Below are 15,768 nucleotides of genomic sequence, written 5' to 3' on the forward strand. Positions count from 1 at the left end.
TGGCATTCATGTAGTGGTTAATTGGCATCATGAAGAGTCTTTCAGCAACTGAGGACTGGGTGGGTTCGGGAACCTAGGAAAGCCTAGGATATGCTTCAGAGGGCTAGTAGTATGGTTCAGTGAGTATTGGCATAATGATTTGAGAAAGTGACTTGGAGGATTCGGGACGATTGCTGAGGAAAGTATGGATAGGTGTGGAGGGTAGTATAGGGCCCGTACTACTGGAAGCATAGGATCCATACTCGAGTCGGTGAGAAGTCTTGGAGAATCGAAGAAGCTTATGGGAAAGGACCCTTGGTTATGTTTGATTGTTGGAATGTCGTATTTTTGATTGGAGATGAATCTCAGGGAGATGGTACGGGTTCGGGTTTTGGCTCAGGTGCGGATGCTGAGCCGATTAGCGAGTAGTTGCGAGAGTTTATTTCATTAGAGGTTTCTCGCTGTGTATCGGAGATAGTGGATGAGCGCATAGCCACATTCCATACAGAGGTTATGGCTATCATTGGAGCTCGCACACTAACTTTTTGGGAGTTCCGTGCTTCTGGAGCTCCTGCGTTTCATGGGGAGGGGGCCCCCATTGTCAGTAGGAGGTGGTTAGCAGATATGGCTAACGCATTCAGTACGAGTTTCTTCCCCGAGGAGGTGAAGGTCAGATATGCTTCGTGCCTATTGAAGGATCGGGCACGTGATTGGTGGGAAGAGATCGGTAATGTGTTGGGTGATAATGCAGTCGATGTCATGTCATGGGATGACTTCTCGATCAGATCTGAGTTGAGTTTGCACTAGCGATTGAGGTGCAACAGTTGACGCGAGAGTTTCTGGATCTCCGCCAAAGTACGGAGACTGTGGCATAGATCACTGCCATGTTTCGGGAGAGGGCTTTATTGGTACCACAGTATGTGGCAGATAAGGAGATGAAGAAAGTGAGGTATCACAACATGATGCAGGATGACATTAGGAAGTTAGTGAGTATTTCAAGGTACGAGACCCTGAACGATATGATATCTAGAGCCCGAGAGCGAGAGATTGATTTGGAGCACATTGAGAAGAGGACGTCAGATTAGGTGTATACTTTGGAGGGTCCCTGGAAGAGGACTAACACTTCAAGTCAACAATTGGTAGGCTGACAGGGCCGAAGTCAGCACAACACATGCGGGAAACTTCAGGAGGGAGCTTGTCATTCCAGGGGTTTAGGCTGCTACAAGTGTGGTAGGGAAGGTCAGGTCAACAGGGACTGCTCGTAGGGGGCAAGCCCATTATGTTTTCACTGCAATCAGGTGGGCCACAAGAAGGCCGACTGTCCAACGATAAGGGGAGGGACAGTAAGCACGTTTGCCCCGGACATTTTGAGGATTACTGATGGACGAGAGGGTAGGGCAGGAGCCCCAACAGTGAGGAGTCAGACTTTGCAGTGACATGCATGAGAGATCAGGATTACGACAGGAAATGTTGCAGGTATGTATCAATTGCTTTTTTCGATTCTATCTGTATTATGGTTGTTCTTGCCTTAGTCTAATGTAAGAGTATGTATGAGTTATCTCCCTGCTTGTATTCAAATTGTATTTTCAAAATGTCATATGCTAATTGCATACCTGGAATTGTTAGTTGCTAGTGTAAGGTAATTTCCCTTTTTCTGGTTCGAAGTGTTGAATGCTATCTCGGTTACGGCCGGGATCACTCCAGGAGCATCATGTGAAGGTCTGCGGTCAAGGTCCGCAAGGTGGTTATCTACCATTGTCAGGATTCAGTGGTTTCAGTCTTGGTGTTTGAGAGAGCTTTTGGAAGCATCAAGGGAAGGGGGTCTATCACTGAAGAGGTTGCTCTGAGCATTGGTTATTTGACCCTTAAGGACGTTAGATCGTTGATTATTAACATGTCGGTCATGTAAGGAAGGAATGAATGAGGATCCTCCAAGTGTCGCATGATTTAAGGAATTAGTTGAATCTTAGTGGGGGAGAATCGTCCAGGGATTTAGAAGTAGAAGCGGCTGGAAAACAAGGATGAGTGTCGCATTCTTGTCAGGAAGAAGAACGGATCAAGCAGCTGTATGGTTTGGGTTTAGTGTGAATTGGAAGTTTGGAAACTTTCCAATGATGAGGTCATGTCCTCGGAACGTTTGATGACAGGTTTTAGGAAAACCTATTGAGGATTTCGGTCAGGTTAGGAGTTCATATAGATCATTAGGTTGTGGGCGCATGCCAGTCAGTGTGGGAAGTGTTGTAAGACTACGGGTTAGCTGTAACATACACTAGCATCCAGGCAGGGTGGAAGGTGTTATCAGACTACGGGATAGCCGTAACATTCACCAGTGGTCAGATAGTATGAGATATGTGATAAGACTGCGGGGCGGCCCGTAACATTAGTTGGCAGATAGTGTAGAAGTGTTATAAGACTATGGGGGTGGCCCGTAGCATTCGGAAATTGGCAGAAAGAGTATTGTATGATTGCGAGGTGGCCCGTAGCATTTGTTAGTTAGACTGTAGGGTGGCTCGTAGCATTTGTTAGTTAGCCATTGGTATGTGGGTGTGGTAAGACTATGGGGTAGCCCATAACATTCATTAGACATTGGTATGTAGGTGTGGTAAGACGACAGGGTGGCCCGTAACATTTGTCGATCCCCATTCGGTGGTAAGAATGTGGCTGATGTGTGATTCGTTCACAAGGTTCTTCAGAGGGTTAAGATAGGGTAGGGTGTGACAACCTAAAAAACAGAAAATTTTGCTTCTAAGTCCAGCCAATCAATCGAGATTCAGACTCGTTTCTGCTATCTTTTAACATTGTTTAGGGTCTGTTTGAGTGTTCTAAGCCTAGTACATTCAACTTTTGGGTTTAAGGACGAGTTAACTTAGGTTCTTCATGTTACTTTCGAGCCAAGCACTCCATCAAGAGGAGTGTACGACCTTACACTCAAGGTGGTTGTGAACCTATGCCCATATATAAGCGATTTTTCACACTTTCTAACACATCCAAGGCAAGAAAATCACTTCTCTCTCAACTATCATCAAGAACACTCCTTCTAATCTTCAAAAGTGGTAAGTGTTTCTTCATGCACCTTGTTATGCTTGAAAGAACATAAGATCCAAGACATGATTCTTCATGTTTCAACATCCCTTCATGATCTTGAAGGGAGTACGACCGTGAACCCTTGATAGGTTCATTGGTCGTACACACCTCAAGACCCTTCAAAATGAGAGCTTTGTTCTATTGGAATAATGTCTAAATCCATAACTATAATTGGTAAGACTTGACCCGACCCGACATGGTCCATTTGGGTTGCATGGCATCATGCATTTGGATAGAGTATAATGAGAGAAATAACACTTAAGGTTGGTTAATATATTATAAGTTCTAATATATTAATAAGATTATTTAATTAGTATTGATCTAGAATTAATCTAGGATTAATTAAGTGATCAAAAAAGAAGACTAATTAAATATATGGGTTGATTGTGTAAATCATCCATACTTATATAGTGGGCTAATGCTCCATGGATTATCTAGTTGGGCTAAAGCCCATATGATGCTCACTACCAGAAAACAGCCCTTTAATGACGCGCAAACAATGACACTCGCTGATAGAGGACGCGCATTGGTGTGTGCCCTAAAAAATAATGTCAATTTTGAAAAATTTGAAGGATAGTGGACACACATTTGTGCGTGCCCTACAATTAGTGTAAGAAAAGAAAAAAAAAAGAAATGCGGAGGGCGCCTTTCATAAAGTGTGCGTCCTCTAAATGTGTCGCTTTATATTTTTTTTTGCCTAAACGCGCGTTTTTAAAGGGGAAAACGAAATCGTCTGAAATTCTAAAATTTTGAAGAACCCCGCTTCTACCTTCTCTCCTCAGTATCTCCCTTTTCATTCACTCCTTCCTTCACTCTGTAAACCCTAAGCCATCGTCACTGCCACCGCCATTGAGCCTTAAAAAATCAATCCACACTAGAATCCTACAATAGAACCCTAATAACCCTTTTGAATCAGCACATCCTTTTGAATCGGCTCGTCTTCCTTTACCTCTGTACTCTCTCTCTCTCTCTCTCTCTCTCTCTGCAAGCCCTAAGCTGCCACCATCAACATCGAACCCGATAAGCTTTAAGAGTTTGGAGTGCATCTAGAAACCTAAGAACACACTTCTGCCATCTTAAGATACCGGTTCAAGATCGGAACGCCAATCCCTCTGTCCCCACTCAGATCCCAAACACCGCTGCCCCTAACCTGCTCCTTCAAAACGAAAGAAACGCTCGATGATTCTTCCTCTAACGGTGGTCCCACCTCCGAATCACTCGAGACTGAAATTTTTGAGGACCGACTCTCGTAGGTACGTTTGCGTAATCAGAGTGGCAAAGGGAAAAAAGTCGACCCATGGAAGAGCATGAAGTCCGGGAAGAAATCCGGTGGGAGTTCAGGATCTAAGGCAAACATGTACCTCCCACTGGTGCCTTCGAAGACACCACACCTGATTTTCTCAATCTTGACGTTGAGGAGAGTCACAAACACCACACCTGATTTTCTCTCTCTCTCTCTCTCTCTCTCTCTCTCTCTCTCTCTACCCCTACTACTCGACAACCACCCACCATCCTTCGTCTTCTCTCTGGTTCACCAGCGCCACCAATAAAGCCCCATTATACCACTAACACAACATACCACAAGATTAAAGAATGAAACATTGGGTTTTTGTTTTGAATCCCAGGTACAACATTAGCTAAGGTTATTTTTTCTTAGTCAACTAATTTTGTATTTTTTTGGTTTCTTAGGGTTGCTCATGGTGTGATGATGGCGAAAGAGATGTCTATATAAGCAGAAGAGAAAAACATAAATGATGGTGATGAGGTGAAAGGTTCTGTTAAGACTTCCATAAGCATTATAAGGTTCCCTCCAGTGAGTTCCTGCTGTTACAGACCATATGGATGGAAATGGAATTGAAAATAAAACAGAGCCTATCATGACTTTGGAATCACAGATTTTGAGTTTTAATTCTAAACCTTCTTTCACCATCACGAGTCTGTTGTGATTTTCTCTGCTATTTCATGTCTACAAATGTTCATAAACAATGACGTTTCTATAGACTTTTTTAAACAGATTGATTTTGGGATTGTGGCTTGTGGCTTGTATAAAACCATTGATTAATGTAATTTGGTTATGGATGTCTTGTTTATGTGTAAATGCAGGTTCTTCCCCCTCCTAATGTGACTGGAGTTCTAAACATTGGTCATGCTTTAACTGCTGCTATCCAGGTTTATATTATGCCTTGCACTACAAAAATAGAAAATAGACAGATTTATAAGTAGAACCTTATAGACACTTATGAATTTAGTCCACATGTTTTTGCAATGTGAAAAGAAGTGCATAACAATGAATAAGGAATGTGCTAGTGAACAATCTCATGGCCTTATGACTGGACCTTCAAATAATATCCACAAAGAACTGAAATTTGATTATGTAGATAACTTTGATAGATATAATTTAGGTTTTCCAAATACTGTTTCACCTTTACAATATCATACAACTGAGAAATATTAGGTATCACATTCAGATATGTATGGAGGTTATGATGACAAACTGTTGCTGTTGAGTTCAACTGCAAAGCATTTAGGTAACTTAAGAGGTGATTGATTGTCTGTCCATAATACAAGTATGCAATGATGAAGAAGCCACTAATTTACCCTTCGAATTTTAATTTGTGTTTGATTGCGGTACACCCCCTTATCATGTTTTATATGCCAGAACACAAAAGACATATACACCCCTAATGTTTTCTGTGAGTTTCAGCTTCAAGAGGAGGCTGCTTTGGCAATCAAATGTATTGATAAATGCAAAGAATGGGGTATTTAAATGGTTGGTAATAATAAATTAAAGTCCCTTGTTTAAATTTTAATTTGTGTTTGATTGAGGTACACCCCCTTATCAATCTTTTTTCTCAACTTGTTTACAAGCTGATTTCTCTATGGTTTGTTTAACTACAGGTGAAGATTATAAAGTGCCTTGTTGAAAACATTATGGTAGATATATCTTTTAATCAGCTTGGAGGATTATGTACCCTTTGCTTTCTTGAGGAGGTTGATAATCTGATAAACCAGAACCATTTGTTTAAGAGGAGCATTATACTGATCAAAGCCTGGTGTTATTATGAGAACTGCATACTTGGTGCTCACCATGGGCTCATATCAACTTATGCCCTTGAGACTTTGGTTCTTTATATATTCCATGGTTTCAACAATTCTTTTGCTGGACCTCTTGAGGTTGTTTAACATACAATTTACAAACATATCCTTTACAGATATGTATTTGGAACCTTTGTTTATGAATGCTCTCACTGCATTTTCAGGTACTTTACCATTTTCTGGAGTTCTTTATTAATTTCGATTGGGAAAACTTTTGTGTTAACTTATGGGGTCCTGTGCCAATAAGCTCACTTCCAGATGTGACTTGTAATAGTGTATGATGATGTTTCTAGTTTCTTCTCAATAATATAATTAACAGAAGTCAATGTTTGACTTTATGCTGATGTGGACATATTCTTATAAAATTGTAGCTGAGCCACCTCGTAAAGACAGTGGAGAATTGCTGTTGAACAAAGTATTTCTTGATGCTTGTAGCTCTTTGTATGCTGTTTTTCCTGGTGTTCAGGACAACCAAGGGTAAACTTTTGTTTCCAAACATTTTAATGTTATTGATCCATTACGTGTTAGCAATAATCTTGGACGCAGCGTCAGTAAAGGTATTTTTTTTAATTTATTTTATCATCTTAACATTTATATGTATGCACATTTATACGTATGCACAATGCTTCTTAGTGAATTATATGAAGAAGAAAACAACTTTAAGCATTTTGTATTCATTTTAATCTTAGGGGTCTATTATGTTACTTAGCAAGACACCCTTGCAAGTTGAACACGTCTAGTATCTAATCTATGTATCAACTCAAGGGAGACGGCAGAGTAATTTACTAATCTTAGTTATTTAGAAGAGACTTGGGTTCTTAATTTATGGAGATTTTATTCTATTATTACCTTTTTGGTATCTTTCTTAACACATGCATAAATAAATACCTCTATAAATTGACAGGCATAAAAGAAACTTAACAAAACTCATTCACATATTAATCTAATAGTATTTAAAATACCTACACTCAATAAATGAGTTTGGATTCATGCTCGTTCGGCATTCGTCTTTACTCATATAAATATCAGAATATGGTTATATAAAAGTCAATATTAAGTTGGTTGATTTTTGATTTTTTTAATATTATGTACACATTAATTTGAGACTAATGATTGAAAGAGTAATTAAAAGTGATAACACTTTATATGTGAAAATCTATTTATTTGAGAAACTTGCAGTTTGCATTATTTACTAGTATTACAATTTGTTAGGTATACCGGTGAGTTGTCTGTTGATGCTGTTACTGATTGTCTAGTGATATGTTAGCAATATCAAGAGATTCATCATTCTATATACTACAGTACAATGTAAGACTAGCATTCATTACTCATTACCCTAATACCCTCTCTATTTTAAGTACAATTAAAAAAAATGATGCACCTGGAGATGGTTGACATGAATGGAGATGGGGTAAATGATGCACCTGCATTAAAGAAGGAAAATATAGGAATTGTCATGGGTTCTGGAAGTGGTTCCAAAATATCAAGAACCGGTATAACCCATTCCGGTTCCGATGAATTTGGCCGAGTAAATAAAGATTTGAAAAAGCAAAAGACTTGTTTTTAATTTATGTGTTATTGATAGACTGTTGCAGAGGGAAGAGCTATATACAATAAGAAAAATCAGTTCTTTAGATTGGTGGCTGGGGATTAATTTGTATTCCTTAGGTATGGATGTCAAAAAAATTATCCTAACATTTCTTCTTATTACAATATTAAAAAAAATTGAATCTATGTTGTTTTGATTGTTAGGTTGAGAGAGAATTACAGCCATGGATTGCTAAAGATGATGATGTTGGTGAAGAAATGTGGAGAGTGAACCAGAGAATTGTTAGAGCCATTTTGCATGCCGGTTAGATCAACCTAAGTGGATTCACGAAAGGAACCGGTATGTGCTACGGGAAGCAGGTTGTGCTCAGGTAATAAAGATTTCTTTTGTTGCTATATTGAGTAGGTTTTTCACAGTACAATGTCCCAATAAGTGAAAAATTGGGTAGATTTTTCAGAGTGCTATTTTCTAATAGGAAAAATATAAAAGCGCGATGCTATATTCGTGATTGGACGCTTGTATAATCACTTTCTTTGATCATAATTTTTATTGTGTTTTGTAGTTTTGGAGAAAGCTGGAGCAACAGTGGTATTTTTCTCTTTACATCTATTCCTTAAATTATGTTTTGAATGTTTTGTTTGATGATTCAGGGGGAAATATGTCTACGTAGAACTCCAACACTTCTATCAAGATTTGATCTTTTATGGTTATCCTTGACAAGGAAAATATGGACAATGATCTTGAAATGGTATATACTATTTACTATTTACATTATGATGTCCATTAGAACAGAGAATCTCCTGCCCTTGGCTTTGCCCTTGGTAGTTAAGTTTTTCATTTCCTTTAAAAGTATTTAAGGAGGTGCAGGAAGAAGATCATACAAGCATTTACAACCTGTTGTATCCATTCAGACTAGGCTTACATCAATGGTTGCAAGAGATGAGTTCAGAAGGAGCACGGCTGCAACTATAGTTGTGAATTCTAGCAGAAGATATCGTGTACGTGTTCTTGTGCTTGCTACTATTGTCGATTCGGGAACATCCTAGCTTACTGGTCCAACTATATGTATCTCATGTGAAGCTTTTGTTAGAACTATTAATCTCAGAGATTTGAAGTTTTTCATATTTCTTCTATGTAATTAGTTTGTAAATTTTTGTTGTTTTATGTTTCCATGGAACGATTATTTGTATGACATTACATTTATGCAACGAATTCTATTTTTTGTATATTATATTTTATTTTGTATTATGAAACATTAAATACAAATTTAATTAGAAAATAAGTAAATCTATAAATAATATTTTTTCTAAACATTTAAAATTATGATACGCAAAAATGTGTGTCATCTTCATTTATGACATGACCTTTCTTGACAGGAGCTTTCTTGATACGCATTGCGTGTCATTAACACGTGCATCGTAAGGTTACGACACACGAATGCGTGTTATCTTCCTTTATGACAGGGGCTTTCTTGATACGCATTGTGTGTCGTAAAGGCGCGTCATAATTGCGCGTCGTAAATGAGCGTCGTAAATGCGCGTCGTCTATAGACGATGCGCAAAAGCGCGTCGTCTCTCTTTATGACAGGTCCTTCCTTGACACGCATTTGCGCGTCGTCTGAGCCTTTTACGACGCGCAATGAGCTTCGTAAAAGGCTGTTTTTCTAGTAGTGGCTCCATGGATGCTCCATGGTGTTTTTGTACCCATGGATCATGGAAATGAAAGGCCATGTCAATTAGGTTTTAGATGGTGTAACCCTAAATATATATGCATCTTATTCTTGACCAAAATCGGGACTAGTATTATTCTAGAGAGGGCTAGCCGATTTTCATGAAGTGTGGATTTCTCTCAAGTCATTCCAAGTGTATTTGGTGTTGTGTGAACCATTTGAGGTGTCCAACTTGAGGCACTAGGCACTCAAGCTTCATGAAGACATTCTACATCAAAGAGGTATGTATTCTATCTTGTTATATTCATTGTTTTGTATGCTAGATTAGGATAATACCTTAGATGTTCATATTTGCATGTATAATAGAGAAAACATAGATCCAAGATATTTAGGGTTGCATGTACACTTAGGAGTGTTAGAATGCTCAAAACCCAACGGTGGTATCAGAGACAAGGCTTGTTTTCTTGTTATACTTGCAAAAGTAGCTGAAAATAGAGTTTTGATGCTGTCTACCCAGTAGACTCGCCGAGTCCATGAATGGACTCGCCGAGTCCAAGGAAAAATGCATCCAACTCACCGAGTTGGTTTATGCACTCGACGAGTTGGATCCCCAGATAGCATATTTTCGAGTTTTTTGGCTGGAATTGGACTAGGAACATTACCCTAAGATGATTTTGAACTTATAAACTTGTTTTTGATGTGGTAATGTTCATGCTAATCCAATTTCAAAGATAATTGTCAATAGATTCATGTTTTGTATTAGTTTAAGGTTTAGACTAATTACATGAAAAATTTTGATTTGAATTATCTTGTTCTTATGAGTTGCTTAGATTAATAGAAAGTTATGTGAAATTGTTGTTTTCAATCCAAATTAATCTAAGAGTTGATTCTAAAATGTGTTTTTTGTAACTTGCCCTCAAGTTATATGAAAATTCACATTTAAGTTTCATAAAACTCATAAAAGTTGGCAAAGGTTACAAAATGAAGAGTCTTGTCTCATTGAATGGTTTTATGCCTCCATAACTTGTCCTCAAGTTATGGAAGTGCAAGAAACACTTCATTAAGTAATAAAATGTGTAACCTTAATTAATTCCATAAGTTATAAAATAAATAAACGTTAGTTATTTTATTAGTTTAAAGTCTTCCATAACTTGTCCTCAAGTTATGGAACTTGAAGAGTTTTTGGATTAAAACTACTTTAAACATATAGGTTATGGAATTAATTAGTTTTGAATAGTTTCAAAACTTGACCTCAAGTTTTGGAATTTGAAAAAAGTTTTCACTTATGAATACTTTAATTCCATGTTAGCTATTAGGATTTTAAAAATTAAAATTCAAGCCTTATACTTTATAATATTATAAGTTAATAATACTTATATATGTATAAAAGCAAGTCAGTCTTACTATTAGTAGGCCTCATTCACGAAGCTAGTCTATAAGGGGGGGGGGGGGGTATAAGGTTACTGCCTATAAAATAATAGTTTAATGGGTGTCCACTCTCACCCACCGCTTCCTTGACCGGTGGAGGTTCGTTAGCCGAACGACTTTGACAGGACTATAATTCTCCCTCATTAAAAGTATTAATGATAAATACTAGGTAGCTAAACTCTAAGTAATACCCAATCTCAGGGATTTGAAGTTTTTCATATTTCTTCTATGTAATTAGTTTGTAAATTTTTGTTGTTTTATGTTTCCATGGAACGATTATTTGTATGACATTACATTTATGCAACGAATTCTATTTTTTGTATATTATATTTTATTTTGTATTATGAAACATTAAATACAAATTTAATTTGAAAATAAGTAAATCTATAAATAATATTTTTTCTAAACATTTAAAATTATGATACGCAAAAATGTGTGTCATCTTTATTTATGACATGACCTTTCTTGACAGGGGCTTTCTTGATGTGCATTGCGTGTCATTAACACGTGCGTCGTAAGGTTACGACATGCGAATGCGTGTTATCTTCCTTTATGACATGGGCTTTCTTGATACGCATTGCGTGTCGTAAAGACGCGTCATAATTGCGCGTCGTAAATGAGCGTCATAAATGCGCGTCGTCTCTCTTTATGACAGGCCTTCCTTGACACGCATTTGCGCGTCGTCTGAGCCTTTTACGACGCGCAATGAGCTTCGTAAAAGGCTGTTTTTCTAGTAGTGGCTCCATGGATGCTCCATGGTGTTTTTGTACCCATGGATCATGGAAATGAAAGGCCATGTCAATTAGGGTTTACATGGTGTAACCCTAAATATATATGCATCTTATTCTTGACCAAAATCGGGACTAGTATTATTCTAGAGAGGGCTAGCCGATTTTCATGAAGTGTAGATTTCTCTCGAGTCATTCCAAGTGTATTTGGTGTTGTGTGAACCATTTGAGGTGTCCATCATGAGGCACTAGGAAATCAAGCTTCATGAAGACATTCTACATCAAAGAGGTATGTATTCTATCTTGTTATATTCATTGTTTTGTATGCTAGATTAGGATAATACCTTAAATGTTCATATTTGCATGGATAATAGAGAAAACATAGATCCAAGATATTTAGGGTTGCATGTACACTTAGGAGTGTTAGAATGCTCAAAACCCAACAGTGGTATCAGAGACAAGGCTTGTTTTCTTGTTATACTTGCAAAAGTAGCTGAAAATAGAGTTTTGATGCTGTCTACCCAGCAGACTCGCCGAGTCCATGAATGGACTCGCCGAGTCCAAGGAAAAATGCATCCAACTCACCGATTTGGTTTATGCACTCGACGAGTTGGATCCCCAGATAGCATATTTTCGAGTTTTTTGGCTGGAATTGGACTAGGAACATTACCCTAAGATGATTTTGAACTTATAAACTTGTTTTTGATGTGGTAATGTTCATGCTAATCCAATTTCAAAGATAATTGTCAATAGATTCATGTTTTGTATTAGTTTAAGGTTTAGACTAATTACATGAAAAATTTTGATTTGAATTATCTTGTTCTTATGAGTTGCTTAGATTAATAGAAAGTTATGTGAAATTGTTGTTTTCAATCCAAATTAATCTCAGAGTTGATTCTAAAATGTGTTTTTTGTAACTTGCCCTCAAGTTATATGAAAATTCACATTTAAGTTTCATAAAACTCATAAAAGTTGGCAAAGGTTACAAAATGAAGAGTCTTGTCTCATTGAATGGTTTTATGCCTCCATAACTTGTCCTCAAGTTATGGAAGTGCAAGAAACACTTCATTAAGTAATAAAATGTGTAACCTTAATTAATTCCATAAGTTATAAAATAAATAAACGTTAGTTATTTTATTAGTTTAAAGTCTTCCATAACTTGTCCTCAAGTTATGGAACTTGAAGAGTTTTTGGATTAAAACTACTTTAAACATATAGGTTATGGAATTAATTAGTTTTGAATAGTTTCAAAACTTGACCTCAAGTTTTGGAATTTGAAAAAAGTTTTCACTTATGAATACTTTAATTCCATGTTAGCTATTAGGATTTTAAAAATTAAAATTCAAGCCTTATACTTTATAATATTATAAGTTAATAATACTTATATATGTATAAAAGCAAGTCAGTCTTACTATTAGTAGGCCTCATTCACGAAGCTGGTCTATAAGGGGGGGGGGTATAAGGTTACTGCCTATAAAATGATAGTTTAATGGGTGTCCACTCTCACCCACCGCTTCCTTGACCGGTGGAGGTTCGTTAGCCGAACGACTTTGACAGGACTATAATTCTCCCTCATTAAAAGTATTAATGATAAATACTAGGTAGCTAAACTCTTAGTAATACCCAATCTCAGGGATTTGAAGTTTTTCATATTTCTTCTATGTAATTAGTTTGTAAATTTTTGTTGTTTTATGTTTCCATGGAACGATTATTTGTATGACATTAAATTTATGCAACAGATTCTATTTTTTGTATATTATATTTTATTTTGTATTATGAAACATTAAATACAAATTTAATTTGAAACTAAGTAAATCTATAAATAATATTTTTTCTAAACATTTAAAATTATGATACGCAAAAATGTGTGTCATCTTCATTTATGACATGACCTTTCTTGACAGGGGCTTTCTTGATGTGCATTGCGTGTCATTAACACGTGCGTCGTAAGGTTACGACATGCGAATGTGTGTTATCTTCCTTTATGACATGGGCTTTCTTGATACGCATTGCGTGTCGTAAAGACGCGTCATAATTGCGCGTCGTAAATGAGCGTCATAAATGCGCGTCGTCTCTCTTTATGACAGGCCTTCCTTGACACGCATTTGCGCGTCGTCTGAGCCTTTTACGACGCGTAATGAGCTTCGTAAAAGGCTGTTTTTCTAGTAGTGGCTCCATGGATGCTCCATGGTGTTTTTGTACCCATGGATCATGGAAATGAAAGGCCATGTCAATTAGGGTTTACATGGTGTAACCCTAAATATATATGCATCTTATTCTTGACCAAAATCGGGACTAGTATTATTCTAGAGAGGGCTAGCCGATTTTCATGAAGTGTAGATTTCTCTCGAGTCATTCCAAGTGTATTTGGTGTTGTGTGAACCATTTGAGGTGTCCAACATGAGGCACTAGGCAATCAAGCTTCATGAAGACATTCTACATCAAAGAGGTATGTATTCTATCTTGTTATATTCATTGTTTTGTATGCTAGATTAGGATAATACCTTAAATGTTCATATTTGCATGGATAATAGAGAAAACATAGATCCAAGATATTTAGGGTTGCATGTACACTTAGGAGTGTTAGAATGCTCAAAACCCAACAGTGGTATCAGAGACAAGGCTTGTTTTCTTATTATACTTGCAAAAGTAGCTGAAAATAGAGTTTTGATGCTGTCTACCCAGCAGACTCGCCGAGTCCATGAATGGACTCGCCGAGTCCAAGGAAAAATGCATCCAACTCACCGATTTGGTTTATGCACTCGACGAGTTGGATCCCCAGATAGCATATTTTCGAGTTTTTTGGCTGGAATTGGACTAGGAACATTACCCTAAGATGATTTTGAACTTATAAACTTGTTTTTGATGTGGTAATGTTCATGCTAATCCAATTTCAAAGATAATTGTCAATAGATTCATGTTTTGTATTAGTTTAAGGTTTAGACTAATTACATGAAAAATTTTGATTTGAATTATCTTGTTCTTATGAGTTGCTTATATTAATAGAAAGTTATGTGAAATTGTTGTTTTCAATCCAAATTAATCTCAGAGTTGATTCTAAAATGTGTTTTTTGTAACTTGCCCTCAAGTTATATGAAAATTCACATTTAAGTTTCATAAAACTCATAAAAGTTGGCAAAGGTTACAAAATGAAGAGTCTTGTCTCATTGAATGGTTTTATGCCTCCATAACTTGTCCTCAAGTTATGGAAGTGCAAGAAACACTTCATTAAGTAATAAAATGTGTAACCTTAATTAATTCCATAAGTTATAAAATAAATAAACGTTAGTTATTTTATTAGTTTAAAGTCTTCCATAACTTGTCCTCAAGTTATGGAACTTGAAGAGTTTTTGGATTAAAACTACTTTAAACATATAGGTTATGGAATTAATTAGTTTTGAATAGTTTCAAAACTTGACCTCAAGTTTTGGAATTTGAAAAAAGTTTTCACTTATGAATACTTTAATTCCATGTTAGCTATTAGGATTTTAAAAATTAAAATTCAAGCCTTATACTTTATAATATTATAAGTTAATAATACTTATATATGTATAAAAGCAAGTCAGTCTTACTATTAGTAGGCCTCATTCACGAAGCTGGTCTATAAGGGGGGGGGGGGTATAAGGTTACTGCCTATAAAATGATAGTTTAATGGGTGTCCACTCTCACCCACCGCTTCCTTGACCGGTGGAGGTTCGTTAGCCGAACGACTTTGACAGGACTATAATTCTCCCTCATTAAAAGTATTAATGATAAATACTAGGTAGCTAAACTCTTAGTAATACCCAATCTCAAGGATTTGAAGTTTTTCATATTTCTTCTATGTAATTAGTTTGTAAATTTTTGTTGTTTTATGTTTCCATGGAACGATTATTTGTATGACATTAAATTTATGCAACAGATTCTATTTTTTGTATATTATATTTTATTTTGTATTATGAAACATTAAATACAAATTTAATTTGAAAATAAGTAAATCTATAAATAATATTTTTTCTAAACATTTAAAATTATGATACGCAAAAATGTGTGTCATCTTCATTTATGACATGACCTTTCTTGACAGGGGCTTTCTTGATGTGCATTGCGTGTCATTAACACGTGCGTCGTAAGGTTACGACATGCGAATGCGTGTTATCTTCCTTTATGACATGGGCTTTCTTGATACGAATTGCGTGTCGTAAAGACGCGTCATAATTGCGCGTCGTAAATGAGCGTCATAAATGCGCGTCGTC

General features: G+C 36.7%; 1 protein-coding gene across 1 annotated transcript; it reads left to right on the plus strand.

The window, feature by feature from the left end:
• Positions 1-492: 492 nt before the first annotated feature.
• Positions 493-7,426, plus strand: LOC111895948 (uncharacterized). Its single transcript, XM_023892004.1, has 6 exons — positions 493-648; positions 5,167-5,232; positions 5,962-6,237; positions 6,324-6,426; positions 6,531-6,636; positions 7,372-7,426. The coding sequence occupies exons 1-6, from the start codon at positions 493-495 to the stop codon at positions 7,424-7,426; spliced, it is 762 nt and encodes a 253-aa protein (XP_023747772.1).
• Positions 7,427-15,768: the final 8,342 nt, after the last annotated feature.

The sequence above is a fragment of the Lactuca sativa genome, chromosome 6, assembly GCF_002870075.4.
Source record: "Lactuca sativa cultivar Salinas chromosome 6, Lsat_Salinas_v11, whole genome shotgun sequence".
Taxonomy (NCBI): domain Eukaryota; kingdom Viridiplantae; phylum Streptophyta; class Magnoliopsida; order Asterales; family Asteraceae; genus Lactuca; species Lactuca sativa.